Raw genomic sequence first — 27140 nt, 5'->3', positions numbered from 1 at the left:
ACAAAATAGATCCTATGTTCAAGTTTTAGTTTACGTTACACAGTGTTGTAGATGAGGAGGCCGATATAGAAATCATGACTGATATCAGAGATATCTCTGTATTTTTGACCTAACAGCTGTCGTAAGGTTTGTAGATGAACTGCTTTAAAATACAGCGTATTTGTGAAAGATTTTTACATCTCTGGTTACAATGTACAGAAGACAGAAGTGCACAATATGGATGAGCGGTCATATTGTGAGCGCTGTAAATACAGATGTAATCCTGTCGTCTTCTGTAAAGCGTCCGTCTTTAATGTTTTCATTCCTCTTCATGTACATTTCTCTGGGGTTTTAAGAATGGCTCGGCGGTCATTCTTTACTTCTGGTTGTCTGTATCTTTACTGTGTCTGTTTATTTCTTTTTAATTTAACCTGGTGCTTGTGATTTGATCTGCATACACATCTCTCTCTACTTGTGCTTTTTCTTCATGACTGCATCACAATAAGGAGATGGAAATAAAAAAGAGTACCTGTTACCATAGTAAGTAAACCTCACTCCACCCCACGCTTGACTTTGATTTCCTGAAAAACTGGTAAGGTGATCCTGACAACAAATATCTCTAAGACATTTATCTTTGAAAGTCTGTGTTGTATCAATATTGATTTTGATTATGTTTTAGATCTTTCAAGTTCATAATAATAAAAATATCTGTGAATAAAGCAGCTTTGTGGTTTTTGTTCAGCTCTGTATCTATATGTCACAGAGTTACGTATGTGTTTTATCACTGCTGTTTGTTTACTGGTCCCAGTGAGAGATGAAGTTTAATGTCAGAAATATAAATGTATCTATCAGTGTGTTTGTTACTTAAGATCATCTAAAGATCTGGGACTAATTCAGTTTGTCTATGATTTACATCAGCTGTTTTTAGACGATTGTTTGGATCACTAGTCAGGGTTGGACTGGGAACAAAATTCGGCCCTGGCAATTTTCTCGTGGAACGGCCCACCGCTGGACCAACGACACCCCACCCCACACACAAGCCCACCGATACCAAAATCGCCCCCCTGATTCCCCCCATAAATAACAAACACACAGTATTATGCTGAATGAGAGTCATGTTGTAGCAACACTTCATAAACTGAACCCAAACATTTAGCCACAATGTAAAGACTTAATGAGGTATTTCCCACAGATCTGAAATATAATTGTGGTGGTAGCCGGTGAAAAAGGCAATCATTATTACCCACCGACAAAAGTGTCTACTATACGTGTGACAAACAACTAAACTACCCAGGTGAAAAAGTAGTACACTTCCATAGTGTACTTAAAGTGCTTTATTTTCGCACACTAATTTTGTACTTAATATACTAAAAAGTCATCTTTAGTACTTCTTAAGATGCTCTTGAAATCATCTAAGTGTACTTCACTGTGCTATTTTGAGGCACCATGAATATGAACTAAAATGCATTTTTAACATACTATCTGTGTATTAAAAAATGTATTTACTTAACACTTGAATTAAACTTGAACTCAACTTTCATACAAAGATGGGTTCAAGTTTACTAAAAGTGGTATCTAAATACATTTTTTAAATACATTTTTAGCACATTTTAGTTCATATTTATGGTGTCTCAAAATAGCACAGTGAAGTACACTTAGATGATCTTAAGAACATCTTAAGAAGTACTAAGGATGAAATTTTAGTATATTAAGTACAAAATTAGTGTGCGAAAATAAAGCACTTTAAGTACACTATGGAAGTGTACTACTTTTTCACCTGGGTAGTCATCATTTGAAGTGGATCAAAAAAGTTCATCAAAGTTGTCCTAAGACAAGAACGAGTATTGGGTATTGGTTTGAGAACACATTAATGAAACGTTTGATCCACTTCAAATGTTGACTAGTGTAGTAGGCTATTGTGTGACCTAACCCAATGCTTTGATTTATTGAACATTTATATTTCACTGTATGGTTCAAATGTAACCACCCAAACTCTATTTGCCATGAACAAAGCTGACACTGTTTGTCAAAGCACCACAAAAACACTTTAATATTTTTCCACTGATTTATGAAGCAATACTTGTGTAGATGATCCCTTTTATTAAACTCTATTAAATACAATAATATGTAAAGTATATTAATGATAGACAGGGCAAGTCTATAGATTATAAGTGACCGGTGTTATAATAGTTTATGTAGCTTTCTTCACTTTCTATTAGACAAAGCAGAAGTGGTAAAAGTGCCTCTCTTTCCATTCCTCTCTTGCAGATTAAAAGAGCTTAATCCACTCATTATGTCAGATTCAAAATTCTACTTGCTGTCACTGTGACGGGTGACTTTACTTTACAGCTTTGCCTTTTTATATCTTGAGTCAGCTTATAAGGACTGTTTGCCCATTTGAGCTATAACTGCTCATTCAGTGCAATGGGCTTGACATTAACATTGCTTATTTGCTACCATCTCTTATATCTAAAATGTTTTCTCAGAAAGAAAGGATGGTTCATTAATAATATTTATAAAAATAGGAGAAAGAAAGTGCATTGTGACTTTAAAAACAGAGCCAGTTGTTATATAGAAACCAGAGGCACGAGACTGCATATGCGCTTTAACGCCTTAGCGCCGACTGACTCTGATCACGGCTGGTCGATCAGACCCAGGACCCGAAGTAATTAAACTGGGACGACCCAGACCCAACTGCCCCTTTAAAATATAGACCTGGAACCGTATGGGTCCTCTGTGAAGACCTCTAATGCATACAACTCTGCTCAAGTTCAGAAACATGGACACAATGACCACGTTTACATGCACACCAAAAATGCGATTATTTCCAATAATGCGAGTAAGGCCTTAATCGCAGTAAGATGTTTACATGACTGGAGCTAACCTCTTCACTCCGGTTTACATGCAGTTTTTATTTTCGGATTATTCACACAAAGTTCAATGCAGAGCACAAATGATGAACTCACATATATGGTCCACTGTTTTAATTTACTTACGTTAAATGACAAACACGTTGTTATAGATGTATTTCATTATCCGGTGCCGTGATGAAGATATAAATATGACAGTGCCTGTAAAGGGCGTTCACATGATATAAAAATATAGTTTTAAAAATCGTTTTATATTAAAGATAATAGCAGAGCTCACACAACAACTATAACGATAGCGATTTTGGCACATGATGAACGATAAACCATTGACAGCCAATCAAATCTATTTGAACTTGAAGTGCACGCGCACTTAAAATGCAGCAGAAAGCTCATTCATTGCTGAGGTTTATAACATAAAATTACCTCAGGTATCCAGCGCTGATGCTGTGAAATTTTTCTACCAGACTACGCCAAAAGGTATGATATTATTACACAAACTACTACATTCATTCAGTTGAGGACATCTGCTGGTTTCCCGCTGTGTAAATGCAACAAGAACAGCATATGTACATATTCAGTGACATGTAAACAATTGCAAAAAAAGTTTTTATTACAAGAAATATCCAATATTAGGTAATGCCGCGCTCGTTTTATCGAATTAGCATGAAGTTATCATTATGATGTGGTCACTAATATATTTATCGTTATAATTATCGTTATAATGTCATTTAAAGGTTTTATACACTGCTGTCGTGTTATTTGAGCTGTTTCTGAATGAAGGCAGACTGCTGACAGCGAGTCGTGTTGGCAGAGTTCATGTAAAACTTCCTAATGTCAAGATTAAAACGAATTTGTGCTTAAGGTGCGTGACTAAAACACACGTGCACTTAATTAGTGCGGTATAAATGCGATTAAAGCGTTTACATGGACGCATACTGCGATTATACCCGGCGTACGCCACCTCTTTTAATGCGACTTTACTTATTGCGATTATGAGCTTAATCGCATTATTTTTATCGAATTATTGCGTTTACATGAGGTAAAGTATAATCGCAGTATTGACAAAATCCCATTATAATCGCATTATTAGGGTGCATGTAAACGCGGTCAATGTGACACTGAGCTTGCCTCAGTTTGCACCCAATTAATTGAGAAAAGGAGAGCATGCGAACACATACCGAACTTGTTGGAAGAGAAAAAAAGTTATGCCAGATATACTTGGGCGGTTGTTAATATACCTGGGCGACTTTTTCTCGCAGATCTTCTCCGCTCCCCCCTTTCTTCTTTTTGGAGCCTCTGTTGTCCACAATGATTATTCTTAAGTACAAGGCTAAATGATGCGCTATCATCACTGTATATTTAACCATGAACCTAGCGGCTGCTTGGACAAATCCACTTGAGGGGTGGAGCAGGGGGGCGCAATCATAAGACACACTGAACCTGTCATGAAGAGGCCGAAAATATTTACCTGTCACCCGCCCCTAAGCCAAACGCTAAAAAATCTCAGAGGCCACCGGCCCACATGTCAACCGGCCCACCAGGCATTTTCCCAGTGGTGCTCACATGAGTTTTAAATCATCTGTGAATTGTGATTTACTGTGAGCACCAGCGTTATGAAGGTTATTAAGACATAAAATCCATATTTTAGGAGGTTGCTGAGGTCATTTGTGTTCAGTTCTTCATTTGAAATCTTTGTGTTTCTTTTGTTCAGGTTGTTTTTTCTGTACACTTCAATATAGAGATGTAAAGCACCGTAAACTTTATTGATGAAGACTTTAGTTATTTTTGAAGTCCCACACATCTCACATAAGACTGTGTGTAAATGATGTCAGCTTTTATTTTTGTGTGTTTAAACCATTTGATGGATCATGAATAAACAAGTGTCTGTATTTGTGTAGTTTTAGTTTTATAGAAACTTTCTCAGTGAAGGTGACTCAGATGTTGAGAGCTGAATTTTTCCCCCAGATGCTCTTCATGACACGTGCGGCTCTACAAACTCATTGTTGTCTTTTCCCTTCACTTTCTCTCCGTCCTCTACAGAACCGACACAACAGAACCAGAACCAGTCGAGCAAAGACGAGAGTGACGCCGCCACTTTAAAACAGACCCTACCTGATCTCACCCCTGATGAATCCACTGAAGTCACCACCCTACCTGCAGAAGACCCCGCCCCTGAACAGACAGACCCCGCCCCTCAACATGAAGGGGAGGAGCCTGCCGGTGACGATGCTGCGGGTGACCCAGGCAGTGACGAATCTCCCAACAAAGAAGAAGAAAAAAGTTTCGCACCCCATCTTTCCTGAAGAAAAACAAAAAGAAGTCAGAAACCTAGAGAGGAAGCTTTCTCGGTGTTTGGCAATACCTGTCTTTAAATCCTTTAGTTTTATTTCTTAACTTTTATTGTGTCAATCTCTTTTTATTATTAAAAGCATAGATATCTTTTTATTCTGTTAACCGTTCTTAATAAATGCCGGCCAACGGCTAAAGTCACTTTGGAAAGAGCGTGACATGAAAGGCATGTAAATCATCTCACGCTATAACAACATCATCAGTTTCAATGTTTTTATAAAGAATAATGTGAGGCGTATGAAAAACCACTATAATGTATGAGAATGTATCCGATGTTATTAAGAAAAAGAAATTTATGAAGAAGTTCAGGACCCTTGTGGTGTCAAAATAAGTTGAGAATTCAGCCGCATGCTTCTGATCGATGTCTATTTAGTTTTTAATAAACAGATACACAGAGTAACCCATAATAAAATCATGAAATACAACAGATCTCACCTGAACAGATGAAGAAGAGTCCAAAAGATCTGAAGATGATAGAAAATAAACAAATAAATAGCCAAAAATATTTCTCTTCAGTCAGGTTTTTTATTCGTTTCGATTGAATTTGTTGTGATAATAATATCTTCATCTTTCTACAGTATGTTGACACACGATGACTCCTGTTTGCAATATATCTACACCACACAACTTTCGTCCTGCAGTGATGTGAATGAAATTTGATTGTATATTTTTAGCTGTAGGTTTACGTTCAGTAGCTTGACAACACTGTCATAACATTAATCTTTATCTGTATCACTGACACTATTAAACATCCTGCCTTGAATCAAAGACAAACAAGCCGACTCCCTGATTCATGTTTCATACAGACACTGATGACATCACAGTTGATTGACAGTTTTGTGATGTTTATAGACACTCACACACAATCCTAGTGTTTGTCTGGAGCATCACAAATGACCATGAGTGAATCTCACTAAGATATATTCAGGTTATGTTTCAGACTTTGGTGTAAAATATGAGCCGATCACTTTATGAGATTCACTCGTACTATCCCATACAGTATAAACAAATCTCAAACAAATGATTGATTTAAGTTTAGAAGAAATACAAACACAGGAAAAATATGAAGAATATAAATGAAAGATTATTTTTGAGTTTACAACATGAATCACATGGACGAGTTTGATTTCAATGAGAATAAATCAGAAATCTGATGTTCACTAACAAACACAACAAAAGAGTTTACTGAAGGACTTCATGACCTTTAACTTTGTTGTTTGTCCTCTGAACTCGCTCTTGATTTTCTTCTCAACTCTTTCATTCAGTAATTATTTAGTTTGATGATTTTATTTAAAGCCCGTCTGTCAGTTTCTAACATGCAGATGTTGAATCTCTGAATGATTTTGTCACAGGTCGGAGTGGACCACCAATATCGTGAATCTCGCCCCTCCCTAGTTTCCACCTCGAGGAGGTCCCAAAAAACACCCCAATGACCAGACAAACAAGGGGAAGTTAGTTAAAACAATCTTTATTAAATAATTTTAAAAGGGTAAGTGGAGAAGGGATATCTAAAATGTTAGCTCTCTGGGCCAAGAGAGCGTCAGTTCCGAGTTGCTTCTGACTTTCACGGGGATTCACAGGTAGGCCTTCCGACTTCTTTATTCACTTGTGATCACGTGTGGAAATATTCTCAGCTTCGCCCCTTTTTGTATCTCCTAGCCGAACTGCAGGTGGAGCCTTTCACCCTCCCTTCCTGGGCGCAAAGAATTAAGGTAGTGGAGTACACTAGTAAGTGGATGGATACCTTAGGCTGGCGGCCGTGACGTGTAAGAGAACCACTGGCTCGAGGCTTGAGTGTCCAGAAGGTAGTTAGGCAAGTACACTGAGCTGGGAGCTTTGGGCATCCAGAAGGTATACGAGTGCGTTCCTGGGTTTAAAGCTGGAGGCGCCTAGAGGGTACACAGGTAAGTATATAGGGTAGACTGGACTGGCTACTGTGGACGTATAGGTAGGTATACAGATAAGTGTGCTGGGCTTAGACCTTGGGCGTACAGGTAAGTATACAGGGAGGTACCCTGGACTCTTGGCGTACAGGACGTATATGCACACAGCAACTTCTAGCCTTCATCACTAGGACAGACTTCTAAGGAAAACACTTTGACGTCGACTTCCAACACGTAGTGGAACAGTCTCACGATGACACAGAGCCTTTGGCTCAAACCTGCAGTAGACAAACACACAGAATCCCTTTAATAATATACTACTTCCGTGAACATGTAGGGAGGGATACAACACCTATAGGCTTTGATCAGAAAGGCAGATGGACGTACAGGCCGAGGCTGCTGCTCGTTGGGCCTAACACGGCCACAGAAGGAATCACAATGGGTGGGTAGGTTGAGGTAGGATACCACACCAGGTGAGGTACTGCTCGAGTGGGCCGAACACTTCCCTCTCCTCTCTTCCAAACAGCGGGACAAGAGATCTAGACAGGGGCGGACACCTGAAAGCATTCAGACGGATGATCATACACGGAGACAGCACCTCTACTTTTTGCCACGCAGCAGCCAATTCAAGCTTTCCCTCCTTCAATACTCCACACAATATTCACAGCAAATCCTTACTTCTTACAGTTGCCACGGCACCACCAGGTGGGGGAAGGGATTAAGAGTCACAGTCGGGTTGTGTGTATACATATCAGTCATCCACCGACACCAGCTCAATTCCTTTAATACAGAGCTCTCCTCTTCGGCCTAGGGAGTGATCGCTGACTACAATTCTTCAGGTGTAAACACGTCAAAAAGACTCACCCACTGCACTCCACGCACTCACGGTGAATTAGGGTCAGATCATGTTGGGCCGGGAATTGGTCCTGAACAACTGAAAGGGGTTAGTGCGGAGGATGACCAGATGGAGACGTCAAACCAACGACTTGTAAACACACTCCTTCCTCTTCTTAGCTGGCTCCGGCTGACCCACCAATCCTTTTTACAGGTGGGGCTGCTTACACGCGGAGCGAACACACAGGAAACACACTGGGATGCAATGTTAGCAAGGGTGTCACTGACACGACAACAATTCAACATACTCAGTTTTGTTGACGCTTAAGGCCTTCCTCTCTCTTCTAGAGGTCTGATGAATACAAGATTGCTAGTAAAACACTCCTTCATTCCATCCAATGTGTTTCACTGTGACTTCTCAATGTACACAATCTCTTCAAGGTAAACAGTACATGTCAACACATACTTCAACAGGGATGCTTTAAATACTTAGCTCCGTTTGTTAGGGATGGCTCCCGCGAAACTGACGTTTCGACACTGTGTCGAGATCCCGAAGCGTAAATGTTTCGAAACACTGCTCCGAAATGTGATTCGAAACACCCATGTCACGTGATGAAGTGATTCGAAACACCAAGCGGTGCATTTCACAAGTATTTCGAAAGGTGGCGTACCTGTCGAATCTGCTTCGAATCTTAAACTGACAGGGTAGGAAACAAAACTGACAATACCTCATAGATGCGTTTTTGGCAAGATCAAATACTATAAATTACTGAAAAGAAGTCATTTTTCCTCATAGGTATGTAACACTTAGGCTACTTACAAAAAATGCATGCCAGCAAGTGTCCCTTGTGTGAGAATGTTTTCAAAGGCTGGAGAAATTATATGTAAAAAAGTAGCTGGTTGAGTTTATCAACACAGAACAATTTATATATTTGAATAAAGATCTTTATATGTAAACAATGTGGCATATTATGGCTTGATATATTTTATGAATCTCTTATTATTTATTTGGTATATCTCTATTCTATTTTTTTTCATTAAATAGACCCGAATCGCCTATAGTTATCGACAATTGTGAGCCTAAAAGCTCATGTAGTTGTCAAACAGATGTTAAAACAACATTAAAACTATTTTATTATGATGACGTAGCACATACATTTCCCAGGTTCGATCCTAAGACCTACGAATGAGAGTCGAGAGCACTATCCACTCTCCCATTCTATCACTTGTGTGTCAATCAAACAACATGTGGGATACATGGGCGGAAATCCCGGGGGGGTCGGGGGGGACAGGACCCCCCCTATCTGAGGGTTGTCCCCCCTAAATTATCATTAGAATATGTGTATTGAAAATAATTTAATGATTTATAATACTTAAACTAGTTGTGTAAGAAGTGAAACAATACAAATGCAAACGGAGCAACAACAAAAAAACGTTTTAAATATTTGGATTCCCCCTCCCTTGCCTCACAGTGGTTTGGTCCACTGCCCACGCCCCTTTTACCTCACCACCACACATTCCGGTGGTAGAGAAGTGTACGGAGCCGACGCGTTAATAAGCTATATACAATACAACGTTTCCCATCACTTATCAGTTTATCCTCATATGTTTTAAAACTGGACTATTTTGACATATAAACATGAACATATTTCGTTTTCTGAGAACAGAAGCAGATAAACGATCAAGAAAACATTTTTATGCATTCATGCAGAGGTGAGGCAGAGCTGAAAGTAACAAATTACATTTACTCACCTTGCTGTAACTGAGTTTTTTGTGTACTTTTACTTTGAGTAGTTTTTAAAATCTGTACTTTACTTTTACTTAAGTATGTTTAAAGTATTGTTGGTTACTTCGCTACATGTTAAATCATATCCGTTACTGAGTAAAAATAAATAAAAAAGTAAGGTGATAAAGACGCGCCACGGTCGGATGATTGATTGATGGGCGGGGGAACGCGCAAAAAGAACCATGGAGAGGGACGAGACAGGCGCAGGCTAATGCAGACCCTCAATTCAATTCTTACGAAAGAAACCCCTGGCCATTGACGCAAAGCGATTGTTTCATTCAGGTAGGGTTCATGCTCTTGAGTACGGAGTTTGAGAATTGCCGACCGTGTTTAACCGCTAATTTGCACGATGCATTTTTAATACATGCGCATTATCTTCCGAGGTCTAGCAGCTTCGCGTCAAGTCAAACAACTTGAGAACGTCCTCGAGAATGCGCAGATCATTAGACATTGCAGAGAGAGAGAGAGCGCGAGAGAGATAGATTGAAAGACATCAGGTACACAGGTCTGGGAGCTAATAAACGTGTAAAGGATGTATAGTGTATAGCCATGGCACTCATCTCATTATATGTTCATTTATGTATATAGTTTAATAACAATGTATGTTACCAGCAATACATCAATTACAACCTTCATATAATGATTGTATTTACTAGCTGCTGACCTCATATTATTTTTGCTTCAAAAGTGCATAACTCACCTGTAAAAATCATTAAATAATTCCATAAATGTTTCTTAGTTATAAAAAGCTTTTTATTTTATTAACATTTGTTATTGCACTTTAATTGTAGAGATGTTTACAATTAAAAACATAGTTTGAGATGTATATATCCTTCCTTTGTGAACTATACTAGAAACCTCTCCCCGCTGTAAAAAAGTAACTCTTAAAATTAAAATGACTTTTTACTTGAGTAGATTTTTAGACCAGTAACTTTACTTTTACTTAAGTAAAATATTATTAAAGTAACTTTACTTTTACTTAAGTAACATATTATTAAAGTAACTTTACTATTACTTAAGTAGAAAATTGTATTACTCTTTTCACCTCTGCATTCATATGTATTAAAATTAAATTTGCGTCCGTTCATAGAGAAAGAGAAACGTTTTCTATCTGTACCCATTTCCTTGCAAGTACAATTTTGCCTGTATTATTGGTGTCCCCTTCAAAAATTGTTCTTGAAAAATTTTATGTTTATTGTCCCCCCCAACATTTAGATGAGATTTTCGCCCCTGGTGGGATACAATTTGTCAGCGCTCGTCTAAAATCTTGTCAAGGCTGCTTCATGTAAAGACATGCAAACGACCGCTAGGTGTCACTGTGGAGGCGGTTTCGGATTGATGTTTCGAAGCCTCGAAACATACGGCACAATTGATTCAACTGTTTCAGTGTTTCACGAAGCCTCGCTCTGCCCACCACTACCGTTTGTCTTCAGCCCAATCCTCCATTTGCACTTCACCCAGTCTGCAATATCCACAACAATACGTCCCTCCAAACACACCGATCGCTCCGTCTCACTCACAGCATTTGCCGGAATAAACTTCACGCTTTGCTGTTCTCCAGGTGCCTTATTTATATGCCTCCTCTTCACTGAATTGCCCAATCGCCGATCGCCACGTTCAATTGCACACCTGTTCTCAATTATGCCCGATTTTGGTTGCCCGGAGTTACCAGAACTGACTGCGTGTTACACGGACAAAGGTCCGGGCAGAACTATTTCTGCCATTTTAAGTTCCGCTGCATTAAATCACCCCGTAACAATTTTCTCTTGTATGTAATACAACTTTAAATCACATTTCTGTGTTTTCATGCTACTTTAAATTTTGCAGCAATGAATAAAATCTAATCTTTAAAAGCATCAATGACTCAATGAATAATGTTTTATAAAATTGTCTAGCAATGGATCAGATAGTAATGAAGTTTATTATTTATTATTATTGATCAAATACAAAATAATTCATGAAGTCAAACCAAAGCTTGTCTTACACAATAAATCTCATTTGTTTGTGTTCAGGTGTGGTTGTGAATAAATTCCTCCCACTTTCAGAGATCCAGGACACTGAGATTCAGGTTTACCTGCTTACTCTGTTAACTAAGAAAACTGAATGATTTAGTGAAAATGATGATGATTTATATTTCTGATGAAGAGTTTTTGGAGTCCCTGCTGTGGATGTGAAGATAATTTTATTTTAAACAGATCGCTGAGAGTTTAAACTGGATTATTTTGAATTACTTTGAAGAAGGATTTTAACGTGAAGCTCAGAAAATGGCATCTAAATCTTTTTGTGAGGAGGATTTGTCTTGTCCTGTGTGCTGTGATATTTTTAAAAATCCTGTTGTGTTGTCTTGTAGTCACAGTATCTGTAAAGACTGTATTCAGAGATTCTGGGAAAGTAAAGGATCTAAAGATTGTCCAGTTTGCAGAAGATCTTCAAGGGATGAACCTCCATTGAATTTGGTTTTAAAGGACCTGTGTGAGACTTTCTTAAAGGAAAGAAGTCAGAGATCTTCACCAGTTTGTCATCTTCACAATGAGAAACTCAAACTGTTCTGTCTGGATGATCATCAGCCGGTGTGTTTGGTGTGTCAAGACTCCAGAACTCACAACAACCACAAATTCTGTCCTGTCGATGAAGCTGTCATTGATAATAAGGTCTGATCAATAATATTCAAAACATTTCATCACATTAATAACATGAAGAACCGATAGACATCTTCACGATGACAAATAAATAACAATAATGTTGATTTCTTTCAGGAGAAACTCAAAACTGAATTAAAATCCTTACAGGAGAAACTGAGAATATTTAAGAAGAATAAACAGAATTTGGATAAAACTGCAGAACATATAAAGGTTTGAATGAAACATAATGTGAATCAAGGTTGTACAACACAAGTATTTTGTAAATGTATTCATTGATCCAGATCTGATTCAGTCATTATATGTTTCTGTGTGAAATGTGTTTTGTATCAGATTCAGGCTGAACGCACAGAGAAGCAGATTCATGAAGAGTTTGAGAAACTTCACCAACTTCTACATGATGAAGAATCAGTCAGAATAACAGCACTGAGAGAGGAAGAGGAGCAGAAGAGTCAGATGATGAAGGAGAAGATTGAGAAGATGAGCAGTGAGATTTCATCTCTTTCACACACAATCAGAGTCATAGAGAAGCAGATGACAGCTGAAGATGTTTCATTCCTACAGGTGAGAAGAAAGAACTTCAATCTTCATTCTACAAATCTATGATTGTCATTTTCAAACATTCAAGTGAAATGTAATGAATAATCTGCATGTGTGTGTTTTTAACAGGACTTTAAGAGCACAATGGAGAGGTTTGTATTGTGTTTGCTGTTTCTCTCAGTGATTGCTAATCTAAACTCACAGCAGAATCTCAGACTCCTGAATGTTCTTCCAGAGTTCAGTGTAGAACGTCAGATCCAGAGGACATCTCAGGAATGATGATCAATGTAGCAAAACATCTCAGCAACCTGAAGTTTACTGTCATACACAAGATGAAGGAGAAAGTTGAATACAGTGAGTATAAAATACAACACTGACTTCAGATTTACTGGCCATTCAGATACTGATTTCATTGAGGCTTCAATTATGAAAAAAAAATTTTTTAGACAGGGTGTCAGGATCCGTCAAAATCATGTGTTTAATTATATCTAGTCTTTGTGTTCGGGGTCCTGGAAGTACCATGTTCTATGTGGGAAATGTGTGGTTTTAGTATTGAATTATTCTGACCACGCATTTCCCGGGTCTCGTCACTTTTTCCCCGATCCCTTACTTGTAATGATTTCCAGGTGTATGTAATTTACTTTGTCCCTATTTATTGTCCTTGTGTTTGCTGTTTTGTGCTCGTGCATCTTGTTTCATGCCTTGTTGTATCCTGTCGGTTTCTGTATCCTTTCTGTGAGTATTTAAGAGTTCTAGTCTTGTTTGTTTAATGTTAAGTTTAGTGTTGCATTTCCCCGTCTTGTTTTGCCCCCTCATGGGTTTTGTTTTCCCCTGTTTGTATAATAAACCATTCATTTGTCACGTCCACACTTTGGTTCATTTCTTGTCCATATATCCTCACACAGGGGATATCCCTCCGAATGGATTGAGGAAGCCTTTAATGTAACCCTCCATAAGAGACATGCAAAGTTGTTGAAAAAGAAGACCAGAGTAGTTAAAAAACATTCATTTTCCTTTATTACCACTCATTCTTCTCAGTCTCACCTAATGAGATCGATCTTCAAAAAACATTGGCACTTAAGTGGAATTAAGTGTTACTTTTCAAAATCCTCCACTGATTGTATTTAGAAGGGCTAAGAACTTAAAAGACTTTTTGGAACATGCTCGGTTTCAGAAAAGTACTCCCAGTCAATCACAGAGAGTAATCCGTCCATTACCAAATGGAAATTATCGCTGTGGTAATTGTGCACAATGTAACAACACCTTTAAAACATATTTTTTCTGCCATCATAAAACCAGAAAAAAGTTTGATATTAAGTCCGCTATCACCTCTGTCTCTACACATGTGATTTATTTGATTCGTTGTCCTTGTGGTTTGGGATATGTTGGAAAAACGTCACGTCAACTTAAACAAAGAATTAGTGAACACAAGAGTTCAATAAGAAGAAAGGATATGAATTACCCGGTAGCCACCCATTTTAATGCACTTAATCATGACATTTCCTCTTTACGTTTTTGTGGAATTGAAAAGGTTAAAGCAACACTATGTAGTTTCCATGTAAAAATGACTTACAGCTCCCCCATGTGGTTAAAAAGCGCAACAGTGCCTGGTATCAGACACTCTTCTACAGGCAGGAGGAGGGGCGGGGCTGTGTTTCCTACCCTCCACCACCACTTTCAGAGTGCTTGTAGCAGCTAGGAGGCTGCTCAGGTTGCAGCAACAGTACAATTTGTCCAGTTAAAAGTTGTTCTATCACTGAAATAATTTTAGAGACATTATATAAAGGTAAAAAAACTACATAGTGTTGCTTTAATATCCCACCTAGAGGTGGAGATATTTATTTGCTACTACAGAGGCGTGAACTCTTAGCCTGACTACGTCAGACTTTGTACTTCCGGTATTTCCGGTATTTTCGCTCGATGGCTTTGTTTTCACATCATACGTGTATTTTACAGCAGAAATGTAATGCGGCTGAGCCCGCGCATAACGCACATCATAACCAAACGTTATGTGATTGGCTTACGTTTAGACCAATGATTTTAAACTTCAGACAAGCCCCTCCCGCTAGAAGGAAAACGATTGTCAATTTATGCCCAGCCAGACTCTGTCTATTAGGGTTGTGACAATTAATCGGGCAAATGCGCGCTTTCTCAATGAATGAATTTGAATGAATTACGGTGAAATGCAGCCACATCCAAAAGCCAGGGGGCGCTCTCGCTTAGAAACACCGTTTGTGCCACAGAAGCTAGCTGCTATATGTTTTGCATTGAGATGATACTTAAGGCTCGATGTGCTGCGGTGATATGTGAATTCCTTGTTGCATAGCTTACACACAACCATGCTCTTATCGATGCTTCCGTCCGTTCGTTTTTTAAAAAAGAATTTCCCATCCACGGGGCCAACCAAAGCGATCTCATCAGCTTCTTCGTTCATGTTCACTGTGGTTTGTTGTTGTCTGAAGTCATGAACGCTAGTTGGTGCTCCAGTATAATCGGTCCGTCGAAACTCATCCAATGAGAAATGTTCCGCGGTGCAAAAATAAGTGCGATTAAAATGCGTTAAAAATGTTAAACGCGTTATTTTTTGTGTAATTAATTAATCTAAATTAACGCGTTAAAGTCCTGGCCCTAATTATCACCCTTAGGGTTGAATGATGAAGCACTATTTAATGTGATGCTTTGAACTGCAGATTATACTTGTATAGGTATGTTGTATCATGATTCATATGAAAAATGATATCATTTGTTTATTGATTTGGCTATAATGATGTGACGATTCTGAATGATGCACTTTACTTATCATGTGACTAGCTGTTTCTCCATTGTGACTGGTCAGTTGACCACTTTAAATTGAATGTTGTTTGTACTGTAACAAGTTGTAGGTGCCTGAGGAAGATCAATAGATCGAAACGTTGCAACATTTATTAAAATTTTCAGCAAGCAGATAGTGTGCAGGAATTGCTTTTCATGTATGACCACAAAATATAAAATGTTATCTAAATGCCTTGCTAACAGGCTTAAAGACTATTTGCATTTGATGATACATAAGGTTCAAGGTTCAATTTATTGCCATATAGTGTAAAACACAATTGGAATACTTTACAGCCAGTCATGCATAGATGTAATGTGGCAGGTAAAACATTAAGACAGAACACGATATGACAATATACAGAGCAATAGTGCTTAAGCAGAATGGAAGGTGGTAAAAGTAATAATAATACTTATACTAATACTGAATGATAATAGTAGGAGTAATAGAAACAATAAAGTGCAAACAGTGCATTCAGTCCTGAAAAGGAATTGATCTGTCATCGAGCAAGCCTGGCGGCCGTGGCAAAGAAGCTCAGGCGATGCCGGGAATTTGCAGTTCTCGGGAGCCGAAGCCTTCTACCTGAAGTGAGCAGCTGAAACATGGCACAACCTGGATGTTGTGAAGGGATTCAAGAGAAGGTAGAGAGGTGTTGATCACTCTTGTGGGCCTTTTTCATGAGGGCCGTGGTGTTCGGTCTCCATTTAAGATCACGGGAGATGGTCAGCCCAAGGAAACGGCAGGACTCCACAATGGTCACTGTGGTGTCCCCCAGCATAATGGGAAGGGGTGGAGCTGCATTCCTCCTAAAATCCACCACCATTTCCACTGTTTTTAGAGCATTAATCTCTAGGTTATACCTGTGACACCAGCTCTGCAACCGCTCGGTCTCCTTCCTGTAAGCAGATTCATCCCCCCTGGATATGAGGCCCACCAGGGTGGTATCATCTGCAAACTTCAGGAGCTTGACTGAGGGATGGAGAGAGGTGCGGGATAAAGGGGAGGATTGTATTGAAGGCCGAGCTGAAGTCCACAAACAGGATCCTGGCATAGTTTTTTGCAGTTTCAAGATGTTCTAAGACATAATGCAGAGCCATATTTACTGCGTCCTCCATGGATCTATTGGCTCTATAGGCAAACTGCCGGGGGTTCATTGCAGGATCTGTGATAGACTTGAAATGAGCCAGAACGAGGCACTCCATCACCTTCACGGAAAGACTTTCTTGGACCTGACTCTTCCCCTAAAGGGTGCTGGCGTGCTCTGTACAAATGTCCGATTGACAAGAGGACAGGTGACCTCAAGTGGAGAATTGTACATGGAGCTATTGCTACGAACAGACATGTGGCGCACCTTGATCCTTGTGTTGGGGAGGGCTGTCTTTTTTGTTTAGAGACAGAGTCTCTGATTTATCTGTTTGCACAGTGTTTACGGCAGGGGTGTCAAACTCATTTTAGGCTGTGGGCCGGATGGTAAATAACGCCATGAAGTGCGGGCCGGATAATTTTTTTAAACCTTAGTGTGCTGATAATTGTGTTAAAATTAACTTAACAAACCAATTAATTAGTTTGTTTAGCAAGAAAACCAGAGAAACACACAGCTCTGTGAAAACTACATTTCATAAGGTCACACTCATACTGTTCATATTATACACACAAATTTACATCTGAACAAAATCCACTGGCCTTATAGGTTGAAAAGCTTTAATTTAACTTCTTTTGCCTCAATGCCAAAATTATTTATAAACCATTCACTTTTCTTTGGAATATATTTGTAATGAGAACAGTCATTTAGAAAATGCTAGATGGGGCAGTGGCCCAAACCAAAAATGGCACTATGGGGGGTGGTACTATTATTATGGTTTTAATAAAGTATTATAAATATTATGTATTATATTACTAGCATCAACTTAGACAAGTGATTATAATGGGAATTATAATAAGAATTAAAGTGTGACAATCTGCTAAATATTCAATATGATTTACCTGCTGGCTTGATGGAGCTTTGAATCCATGTTTGCAATGTTGAACTGCTGCTAAAAGCCTCTCTTTCCGTTCTCTGTCGTTATTTTGTGAAGGCATTGGTGTTTTTTGTATTTTTTTGTCTACAAAGTGTGCCAACAACAGCAAATTTAGTGTTTATATTAACTTAGATCGGGAACATTAAATCGATTAGACAAGCATTGTAACGTTAATAAGAATGTGGATATTTTGTTTTTGTTAGCTTGCTAAGTTTTTAGCACTTTTAGAACACTGACAGCAAATCATTACCGGAAGAAATACATAAACATACTTACAAATTACTAATTCTGCGGTTTAACAACTGATATAATGTAATGAATCCACCTGTTAATGCAACGAACTTCGGAAACTGTCGTCTTCGCTCTCCAGGCAGAGAGTGGACACAGAGATGCTGCGGAGCGGGCGAGAAAACACGAAGTGGATCACCGGAATCAGTGGATCTTTAGGGGAGCGGTAACAATAAAACAGCAAGATTTTTGGGCACCGTGTTTACTCTATGTTCCGCGTTTTGCTGCTTTCCGCAAGTCTCTCATATTAAAAACGAACTAGACACCCGCCTAAAAGGGTTTTTAAAATATGTATTTAATATTTAATAATACTGTATAAATCATCACGCGGGCCGGATTGGACACCTTTGCGGGCCGTATCCGGCCCGCGGGCCGCATGTTTGACACCCCTGGTTTACGGGATCTTATATCTCTTTTAAGTGAATGGTTTTTGTCCCTAGTTGAATGGTTTTCTTTACAATTATTAATTTACGGTCCCAAATACACTGCTCAAAGGAAAAAAAACTTTGTCAGGCACTGCAAAACTTGACATCTGGAAAACAAGAAAAAACTACCTATTGGGGGGAGGGTACAATAAATGTGATTCCTATGTTTTTAGGTTTGGTGGCAGCAAGATGAAAAGTTGAATTTGCCTACTATAAAGTTAGAAGATTTTATACCAATGTTTGTAGAGATCTGGGGTGCAACTGAGGTATTGTGTTCTTTTATGTGAAGGAGTGTTGGTTGTGCTGTTTTTGTATTCTGTGCTTCTGATATAAAATTGTTAAAATATAAATATAAATTTAAAAAATCTCTCTCTCTCTCTCTCTCTCTCTCTCTCTCAGTTCCAGTGACTTTGGACCCAAACACTGCTCACTATAAACTATTTCTGTCTGATGATCTGACCAGTGTGAGAATCAGTGAAGATCCAGTGATGCTTCCTGATATTCCAGAGAGGTTTAATGCATCTGTATCTGTTTTGGGTGCAGAGAGCTTTAACTCAGGAATTCACTGCTGGGATGTTCAGGTTGGAGACAACACGTACTGGGCTCTGGGTGTGATGACAGAATCTGCAGAGAGAAAGAAGACCATATTCTCCAGGAGTGGAGTCTGGTATGTGAGGTATTTCTCTGGTAAATACGGTGCAGTCATTACACCACTAGAAACAGCTCTTCGTCTCCCAGTGAAAGTGAAACTCGAGAGAATCAGAGTTGAGTTGGATTATGAGAGAGGAAAACTGTCATTCTCTGATCCTCTCACTAACACACACATACACACTTTCACACACACATTTACTGAAAGAGTTTATCCATGGTTCTGGGTTAAGTGTATTATTTCTTCTCTGGTGATCTTACCGGTAAAATCCTCTGAAAAACTCAGGGATTTAATTTGAGATTGATTTAGTTTATAAAACAGCTTGAGTTATCTTAGAGGGGCCATGAATTTGTCAATTTTATTGTTTTATACTGTTGTATGAGGTCTACTTATGATGTTTGTGTTGTTTTTACATTCAAAAACATCAAAAGCAATAAGTAATAGGATATTTTGTAGCATGGATTAGTGGCTCTCTGAAAGGGGGGGCCGCATTGAAGACCTGGATGCAAACACCCACTGCTATGATTGGACAGCTTCATTCCCCGTCTTTACATGTGGGAAAATGTTTTAAAAACATTAATGTGTAAAAATAGCAGCCTAACACATATATGTTTGAGCCACAAAAGATTCTGGGTGCTAAAGATGATACACATAAATGGCAAAAAGTATCGTAAAGTAGAAACAAAACTTTAAACTCGACACAACTAAATTACCGTATACAACACAGTAAGCGTGCATCAAAATCTAAATCGTGGCTGATACGTCATACTTTATCACTTACTTTGTATATTTCTATTGTGCTTGTGAGGTTGCTCTTAGATACATGTAACGTTACATACCACAGTTATATGATAAAAAAAAGCTTTGTTGAGTGTTGGACCTTTCAAACGCAACTTGCCTAAAATGGCGTATACAACACAATAAGCGGGCATCATAATCTAAATTGCAGCTGATAAGTCCTTCCTTATCACTAACTTTGTATATTTCTATCGTTATATTACAGTCGTATTGTTAAGTGTTGTAACTTTTTTAATTGTTAAATGTTTTTAGTAAATTAAAACAGTCAAACATACGTGTTTAGACACAGATGTTACAACAGGACATCTCTAACAAAGCAATAGTGAAACGCAGTAACGTTATCTTAAATAAAGTAAAATGTTTTACTTACTGTGTATACTGCTGTGTGATTTTTGTCAGATCCAATATTAGTGGTGCTTTTAATCACAGTCTCTCTGCAAATCCAGCATCGAATTGTGGCTTCTTTGAATGAATCCGTGGTACACAAAGTAAACAAAAACTCCCCACACGAGCTGGAACTTCTTTAAAAACAAACTTTAACCACACATTCCTAATGTTATGTTCCTAGCCTCCGAATTAAGGTATACAGCGTCTGTGTTGTTCCCAGACGGTTCTTCCACAACCGAAGACTCCTTTTCCATGGTTACTCATAACAGATCAACGCATCAAAATAAAAGTCTCTCGTATTTAAAAGAAATTTTGGTTGCATTTGGCAATCTTTAAAGACATATTTACTGATTGTTGAGACACTGCATGGTTTGCTTTACCCCTGGCCCACACGTGTGTCACGCGAAGCTGTGGTCGGGGCTACAAAGTGGTTGTTGTATTTGGGTTTGGGGAGGTGTTTCAATTCAACTCTGACATCATATTTCGGCACATTCCTAAACCAACCATTTTCTTGGCTTGGTGCCAAAAACTGTGTCCTAAATATCTCAGATGCCTTAGACCAGGGCTAGTCAACTGGCGGCCTGCGGGCCACCTGCGGCCCGCCAATCATCTTTATCCGGCCCGCCGGTCACCTTTGGCCGTTTCTCAATCGGAAGGCTGCAGCCTCCGGAGGTCGCATGCAGACTGCATACGTCATCAAGTTTAAGTTAACTGAGCATTAAATTCACAAATCATAAGCATATTACAACAATTTACGATTAACTTAGAATAATAGTCAACTTTATAATTGTTAAAATTCTGAAATAAGACTTAATGACGTATGCAGCCTGGAAATGCGACCTCCGGAGGCTGCAGCCTTATTGAGAAACGACCATAGTCTGATTTAAATTCAGCGTGGTTACTTTTACCTTTCCACTGTACAAGACAACACAGAAAGGGGGTGTGTGGAGTGCCAACCATCTGCGGGTGCATAATTATCTGATCCAATTCGAGCTTTGGATGCATTAAAGAAAAACTTATGCGACTACACCGCATGTGACGCGGCGACCGGAAGTGATGTATTTCAGTGTGTTCCAATCAAAACTGTGAGCAAAGTTAAAATTATTAATTATGTTTTGTTTTACTTTATCAGTAACACTTGAATACTTTAATTACTGGAAAGTAAATTATTAACTATACATTCGTAGATTAAATCCCTGTCTGTTTTGTGCATATTCATATGTGTTCGTTTTACATGCGTAGTATGCATAAATACTAAATACAATGCATACTATACCTTCAATAGCCTACAAAATAAATAACTGATTTAAAAACAAGATTCTGTCTATAAAGACTTATCTTTTGTTAACATTAATGCATTTTTACTTTAAAACTAACTTTAACTTCTTATATTTTTTAAACTGTGGTGAGCATTTAGTTAGTGAGTGGCAATTTTCTGCAAATTTGTATATTTCAAAAACTATATAAACATAAAGCTTATAAACATATATACTCTCATACATTTTGGTTTTATTTTCACCACATGTTGCTGTGTGTGGTTGTTAAATAAAGGGTCTTGTGTTTATGCTCAAGTGGGCTCAGTGATATGTTAATAATGATATTATGGTGTTTTCTGGGTCAAAGAGGGAAAACTCACTGTTTTATGTATTGAAAGAAACTAATGCATTTTGTGATGTAGATTACCTAGATATTACACTTTTTTTTTTAATGAGACTATAAATTGAGGGGATGGGGTGCCTCCAAAATCTCTCAGCCCCATGGACTCACATTAGGTTAAGGCGGCCCTGGTGATTATGCATTCACGTGTCGGTGGCGCCCCATGTTGGTAAATAAGGGAATCGTCACCCAGTGTTATTTAACTATGGTTATGTGACCTACTTAGATCTTATTTAGACTGAATAGTGCTAATTATTTAAGTTGTTAATAAGAAATATTTTGTGTACATATTAATATATATTTATTTCCTTTATGTTCAATTTGTTACAGAAAACCACACACACGTTTGTAATTAGGCAAAGTCTTCAGTAAAGCAAGAAATCCTTTACTATTTCCTGTAGTTCTTCTTTTCACAACTAAGCATCTCATTCAGTTCTGACCGACTGCCTGCTGCTTTCCGCACCTATAAATAATCACTACATTTCGAACCCCTACATTTCACGGACGTTTTCAGTTTTTCAATTTAAGTATGATGACCTCTTATATAACAAATTATCAAGTTAAAATTCATTGTTTGATTCACTGCTCCTTTAAAGGTTTTTTGCTGATGTTTCTTTTAAGATGAAGTTCATGAAGTTGTTGTTTTTGTTAATTGTATTGATTTTGTTGAGTTGTAATCTATTGAGGATGAATTTGAGTCTTCACACAACACAACTGATCATCAGACCTCTGACTTTCACCATAGAGAACTGAATAACAAACCTCATAGAAGCACAGAGAGAAAAACTGATGGAGAAAAGAAAGAAATCAAATGTATTTCTCTTCTAGCAGTATGAGCAGTGCAGATGAGTTTGTTGTTGTTTTGTTAAAAGAAGACGCCGCTGATATTGAATGCAGTCGTGTTTAAAGAAACACATGGAGTTACACAGACTGATATAAAAACACTGTATTATCATTATACAAATAAACATGATGTGAGATATCTCAATGTTTTCATGTCTGTGTCATATTTGAAGTAGAAAATCATCTGACTGTTATATCTGCAGTGTTTCTGTCATCAGATGAACAAATGACAGACAGATATTAATATTCAAGCACAGATATTTACTTCAGAAGAGCTCTGTAGATGTTATTATGTTTATAAAGTCATCACATAAATCACACACATTTGCTCTCTGACTTTAATGTTTTCAACGGAAGTCAACTTAAACAAACACTTTATAAACTGAATGTTTATTTATTCGGAGATGAAGATCACAGTCTGCATATTTATTAAAGTCATGTATGTCAAATTTGGCCAGTTTGACTATGTTCAAAATGTGTAATATTATTGCACTTTGTGTATTCAAATGAATCAAGTATGTTTAGTAACGAGTTTACTTCAATATTTTGGATGTAAATGTTAGGTTTATAGCATTTCTGTCATGAAACACATACATTATATTTATGAAAAAAAAATGTATATGTTAATGTATTATTTTTATTTATTCAAATTAATTTAAACTCCTGTAACAATTTCACCTCCAGACACTTAAAACTTAAAGGAAAAGTCTACCCTTTTGCCATATTAAACTATGTTATTACCTCAACCTAGACGAATTAATACATGCCTATCTTTGTTCAATGCGTGCACTGTACAGCACATTGTGAATGTGTTAGCATTTAGCCTAGCCCCATTCATTCCTATGGTACCAAAAGGTTTTATTTTGTGGCACAATACTTACTGGTATAACTCCTCATGTAACAGTCTTTAAATAGGGAAAACACGGAAGTGTTTGGTGGCTTCCCTGTTTGGTACCATAGGAATGAATGGGTCTAGGCTAAATGCTAACACATTCATAACACGCTGTACAGAGCACGCATTGAAAAAAGATAGATATGTATTAATTCGTCTAAGTTGGGGTAATAACATAGTTTAATATAGCAAAAGGGTAGACTATTCCTTTAAAATATTTTAAAACAAGACCAAGATTGGGCATCTAGACAAAAAAATGCCAGAGTTATATTCATTTGCAGATGCAGATCAACTTTTCACCCCACAATTAATAAGATCTTAATAAAGGGGTAAAATCTTAAAATTAAAGACATCTTATCCCCACCACACAAAAAGTAAACTTTTTTTACAATGCTTATATTTATTTTATTTTAATTTTCTTGACAGAATTTGTGAAATTTAATCATGTTAACTATAAGTTCATTTCAAACAGGAGTGTAAAGCATTTAAAGGGAACATTTAAGTTTACCTCTGAAAGAAACTGATACCAGTTCAGTCACGTGGGTCACATACAGGTTTGTCAGTTCTCAGGTTCACCACACGAGGTCGTCACTGTCACACTTATGAAGTACAATCACTCCAGTTACTGATTTTAATCTTTCACTTTGTCAGTAAACTTCATTCCTCTTGTGTTCAGTATTCATGCTCTTATCTTTTACTTTTCAGTACTAATATAGTGTATGTGTTTCTGAGCTTATATGTAGTTTATATATTGTATTATTATTTCACATTATTTATCTGTATCTTAGCTGTATAGTTACTGTAGTTATTTCTGATGAGCTTTCTCTGTTCATCTTTTACTTGGTCATAGGTATGTTTGGAATGCAATAATATCAAAATAAAGTAATTTCTGGTAAACTTTGTATAATAATTTCACACATGCTGAATTGATTTTGATGTGTTCTCAGAACAGTTTTGTGGTTTGTCGTAAAGTTGAAGATAAATTCCAGTAAATCAGTGAAAATGACAAACCTTAGACTTGAAATGTACTTTTGGGCGGTCTTTGATTGAGATTTGGATTAATCATTAAAGCTTTGGACTCAGTGTAATGTGGTGCTATATAAACATGTGCTTTAATTTTAGCAGCGGTGGAGTGCGAGTACTAAACCTGAAATGTAAACTGCATCAGGAAGATTGATGTAAAAATTAGTGAAGGGAAGTTAATGTTTGAAATAAAGAAAAGTAGCTAAACCAGTTGAATCTCTTTCTCCAATTACTTCATTGTCAAGAAGTTTGATTTTTCCTTTTATCCGGATGACGCAAACAATCTCTTCTGGGATTACAGGGAATCAGGTTTGAGATTTCAGTAGCTGTTGTTTTCACTGAAGGAGTTTTAGGAGCAGAAACAAAGCAGAAATATTAACATCTCTGTCAACTTTAAGGTGAGTTTTTATGAAAATGGAAATGCAGTTCATAAGAGTGCATTAATATAAAAACAGTTTAAGATTTGGAGAAGATGTTTGTGATTATATACAGTAACTGATTTCTCTTATTATTTATGTGTTTTGTAGTTCTGGTGTAATGCTGTTCACTGAGAGATTAAGAAGTTAAGACATGAAGATGACGAGACACATTAAAGAGATGACACTGAGAGAAAATCTAACAGAAGAGAAGCTGAAAAAGAAACCATTGAAAGATGGAGAGGCGGTGGAGGACCGAGCTAAATATGTCTGTGGCTTCAGTGAACATTTAAAAGTGCTCCAGAAGAACAGCATTGATCAATTTCAACCAAATTGTAAGTCATTTGTTCACAGAGTTAAACACAAGTAACTTTTCCTTGACCATCACCAACACTTTACTTGAATACAGAATACATAGAAAAGATTGAGACTGTTGTACAATAACACTTCTGCTCCAGTTATGGATTATTTAGGTTTACAATTCAAATTCAGTATTGTGACATTGCCAACATTATTGTCTTCTTTATAGAAATTGCTTGAGATTTTCACATCAGTAAATTGCAAAAGTGAAATTAACAAATTTAAACAAATTATTCTGCAGAGATTTAAGAGCATTGGATAACAGTGCAGATACTTAAAAATATTAATGTACAATAAAAAGTATATTGCTATTGTCATTAGCTGTGAAGTTATTGATGAAATGTTTGTTTCTTTAGTTTCTCTTAATGCAGACAGATCTGTGAGTCATTCTGATGACTGAAAGTCAAAGATGAGGTGAGATTATATACAGATAATATATGATGTGTTTTGAGTCTATCTGGTTTTTATTCTGAATGTTTCCTCTTAGAAATCTGAGCTTCATCTCATCTAACTGTCAGAAAGTTCATCATGACAGTTCAACCACAGATGTTCATCTCTAAACAAGATTTTCCTCTGAAAACGTTCAGATTTAGTGATTTATGGCTACATCTATATACTGTCTACAGATGTCATATATAGTGCTTATATAGTGTAAAACTCATACTTACAAGCAGAGTTAAAGCTAAAGTTAATGTGTTCAGTGTCAAAGTCTTTCAATGTAAAAACTTACACTTAGTTTATTACAGTATGTTAATATTATTACTGTGATTTTACTCTTACTGTGAACTAACAGATGATGTGCAAAAAGATAAAAACATGCTTTTACAAAACATTTGTCATTGAGAAGATGATTAATCCTTTAATCCTGATGTTATATACTGTAGGAGACAAACCCTTAATAGTGTTCAAGGGTACAATGATGAAATCTCAGTGTCTATTATTCATTTCAATGAAAAGAAAAGTACAGTAAGATGTTGTGTAAGCTGATATAAGTGTCAAAGTCTATTTATGCTTCATATGTGGAGTCTATTACACTGTATTCTGTTAAACCTGAAACTGTGAATGTTGTGTAAATCTGATCATCACACATGATGTAAATGTCTTAACAACCTTTGTTGTACAGTTTAGACTCTTTTACACTTACAATAAAATATTTCACTAACAAAATCAACACAGTAGACATTTATGTGAGTGTTGTTTATTTGTGGTTGTAAGGGTTAAGTGAAGGTGAGAGAGTGCTTGGGTTTGGTTAAGGATTAAGAAATACAGGAAGTGATGTCATTAAAAACAATCTACTGTATTATTCACTAGAAAGAAGGAGGAGCCAAATTTCATCATCACTTGAATACGTGTTTAGATTTAATTCACTCTAATAATGGTGTTAAATAGCAGTAAAAGTGATTCACTGACTCATAATCATTTTTAGTGCTAAACATCACCTGTGTAGAATCAGTGCTTTAAGTGGCCCAAAAGAGGTGCCGGTACTCATATATATATATATATATATATATATATATGTTTTTTTTTTTGTTTTTTTTTTTGCTGACTCGACTCCTATATTGAAAGGGTTTTATATTCAGCAGTCAACAGACGACATTGTAAAAAATAATAAATCCTTTTATAAGTTTGTGGATTTGCTTGAGCTAGAAATTGCACTGAACATAAATAAAATGTGCAAAAGGATTTTGAAAAAATA

At 37.3% G+C, this 27140-nt stretch overlaps 2 protein-coding genes and 1 long non-coding RNA gene across 8 annotated transcripts in view; all 3 read left to right on the top strand.

Moving 5' to 3' along the window:
• add1 (adducin 1 (alpha)) overlaps window positions 1-6288 on the top strand; it is a 74067-nt gene extending 67779 nt beyond the window's left edge. For 2 of the 6 annotated variants that reach the window (XM_065243672.1, XM_065243658.1), the window contains one exon: window positions 4890-5014. In XM_065243672.1, coding sequence (XP_065099744.1) covers window position 4890 — 1 coding nt within the window. In that variant the 3' untranslated portion in view covers window positions 4891-5014. Of the gene's footprint in view, window positions 1-4889 lie in introns of all 6 variants that reach the window. The other 4 variants (XM_065243671.1, XM_065243659.1, XM_065243652.2 and 1 more) reach the window with 3 other exon arrangements.
• Window positions 6289-11749: 5461 nt separating this feature from the next.
• Window positions 11750-19929, top strand: LOC135721441 (E3 ubiquitin-protein ligase TRIM39-like). Its single transcript, XM_065243686.2, has 6 exons — window positions 11750-12352; window positions 12458-12553; window positions 12674-12904; window positions 13010-13032; window positions 13116-13234; window positions 18820-19929. Exons 1-6 carry the CDS (start codon window positions 11966-11968, stop codon window positions 19365-19367), a joined length of 1404 nt encoding a protein of 467 aa, XP_065099758.1. The 5' UTR covers window positions 11750-11965; the 3' UTR covers window positions 19368-19929.
• A 4764-nt stretch (window positions 19930-24693) lies between these two features.
• Window positions 24694-26615, top strand: LOC135721435 (uncharacterized). The gene is made up of 4 exons (XR_010521487.2): window positions 24694-25066; window positions 25196-25419; window positions 25801-25858; window positions 25932-26615. It is a non-coding gene; the product is annotated as an uncharacterized lncRNA (long non-coding RNA).
• Window positions 26616-27140: the final 525 nt, after the last annotated feature.

The sequence above is a fragment of the Paramisgurnus dabryanus genome, chromosome 18, assembly GCF_030506205.2.
Source record: "Paramisgurnus dabryanus chromosome 18, PD_genome_1.1, whole genome shotgun sequence".
Lineage (NCBI taxonomy): Eukaryota > Metazoa > Chordata > Actinopteri > Cypriniformes > Cobitidae > Paramisgurnus > Paramisgurnus dabryanus.
This window is presented reverse-complemented; position numbering and strand designations above follow the sequence as displayed.

Coding starts and splice junctions, on each gene's coding strand:
- LOC135721441 (XM_065243686.2), top strand. CDS start 11,966: ATGGCATCTAAATCTTTTTGTGAGGAGGATTTGTCTTGTCCTGTGTGC. Junction 12,905..13,009: donor AAGATGTTTCATTCCTACAG/GTGAGAAGAAAG, acceptor TGTTTTTAACAG/GACTTTAAGAGCACAATGGA. Junction 13,033..13,115: donor TTTAAGAGCACAATGGAGAG/GTTTGTATTGTG, acceptor ATGTTCTTCCAG/AGTTCAGTGTAGAACGTCAG.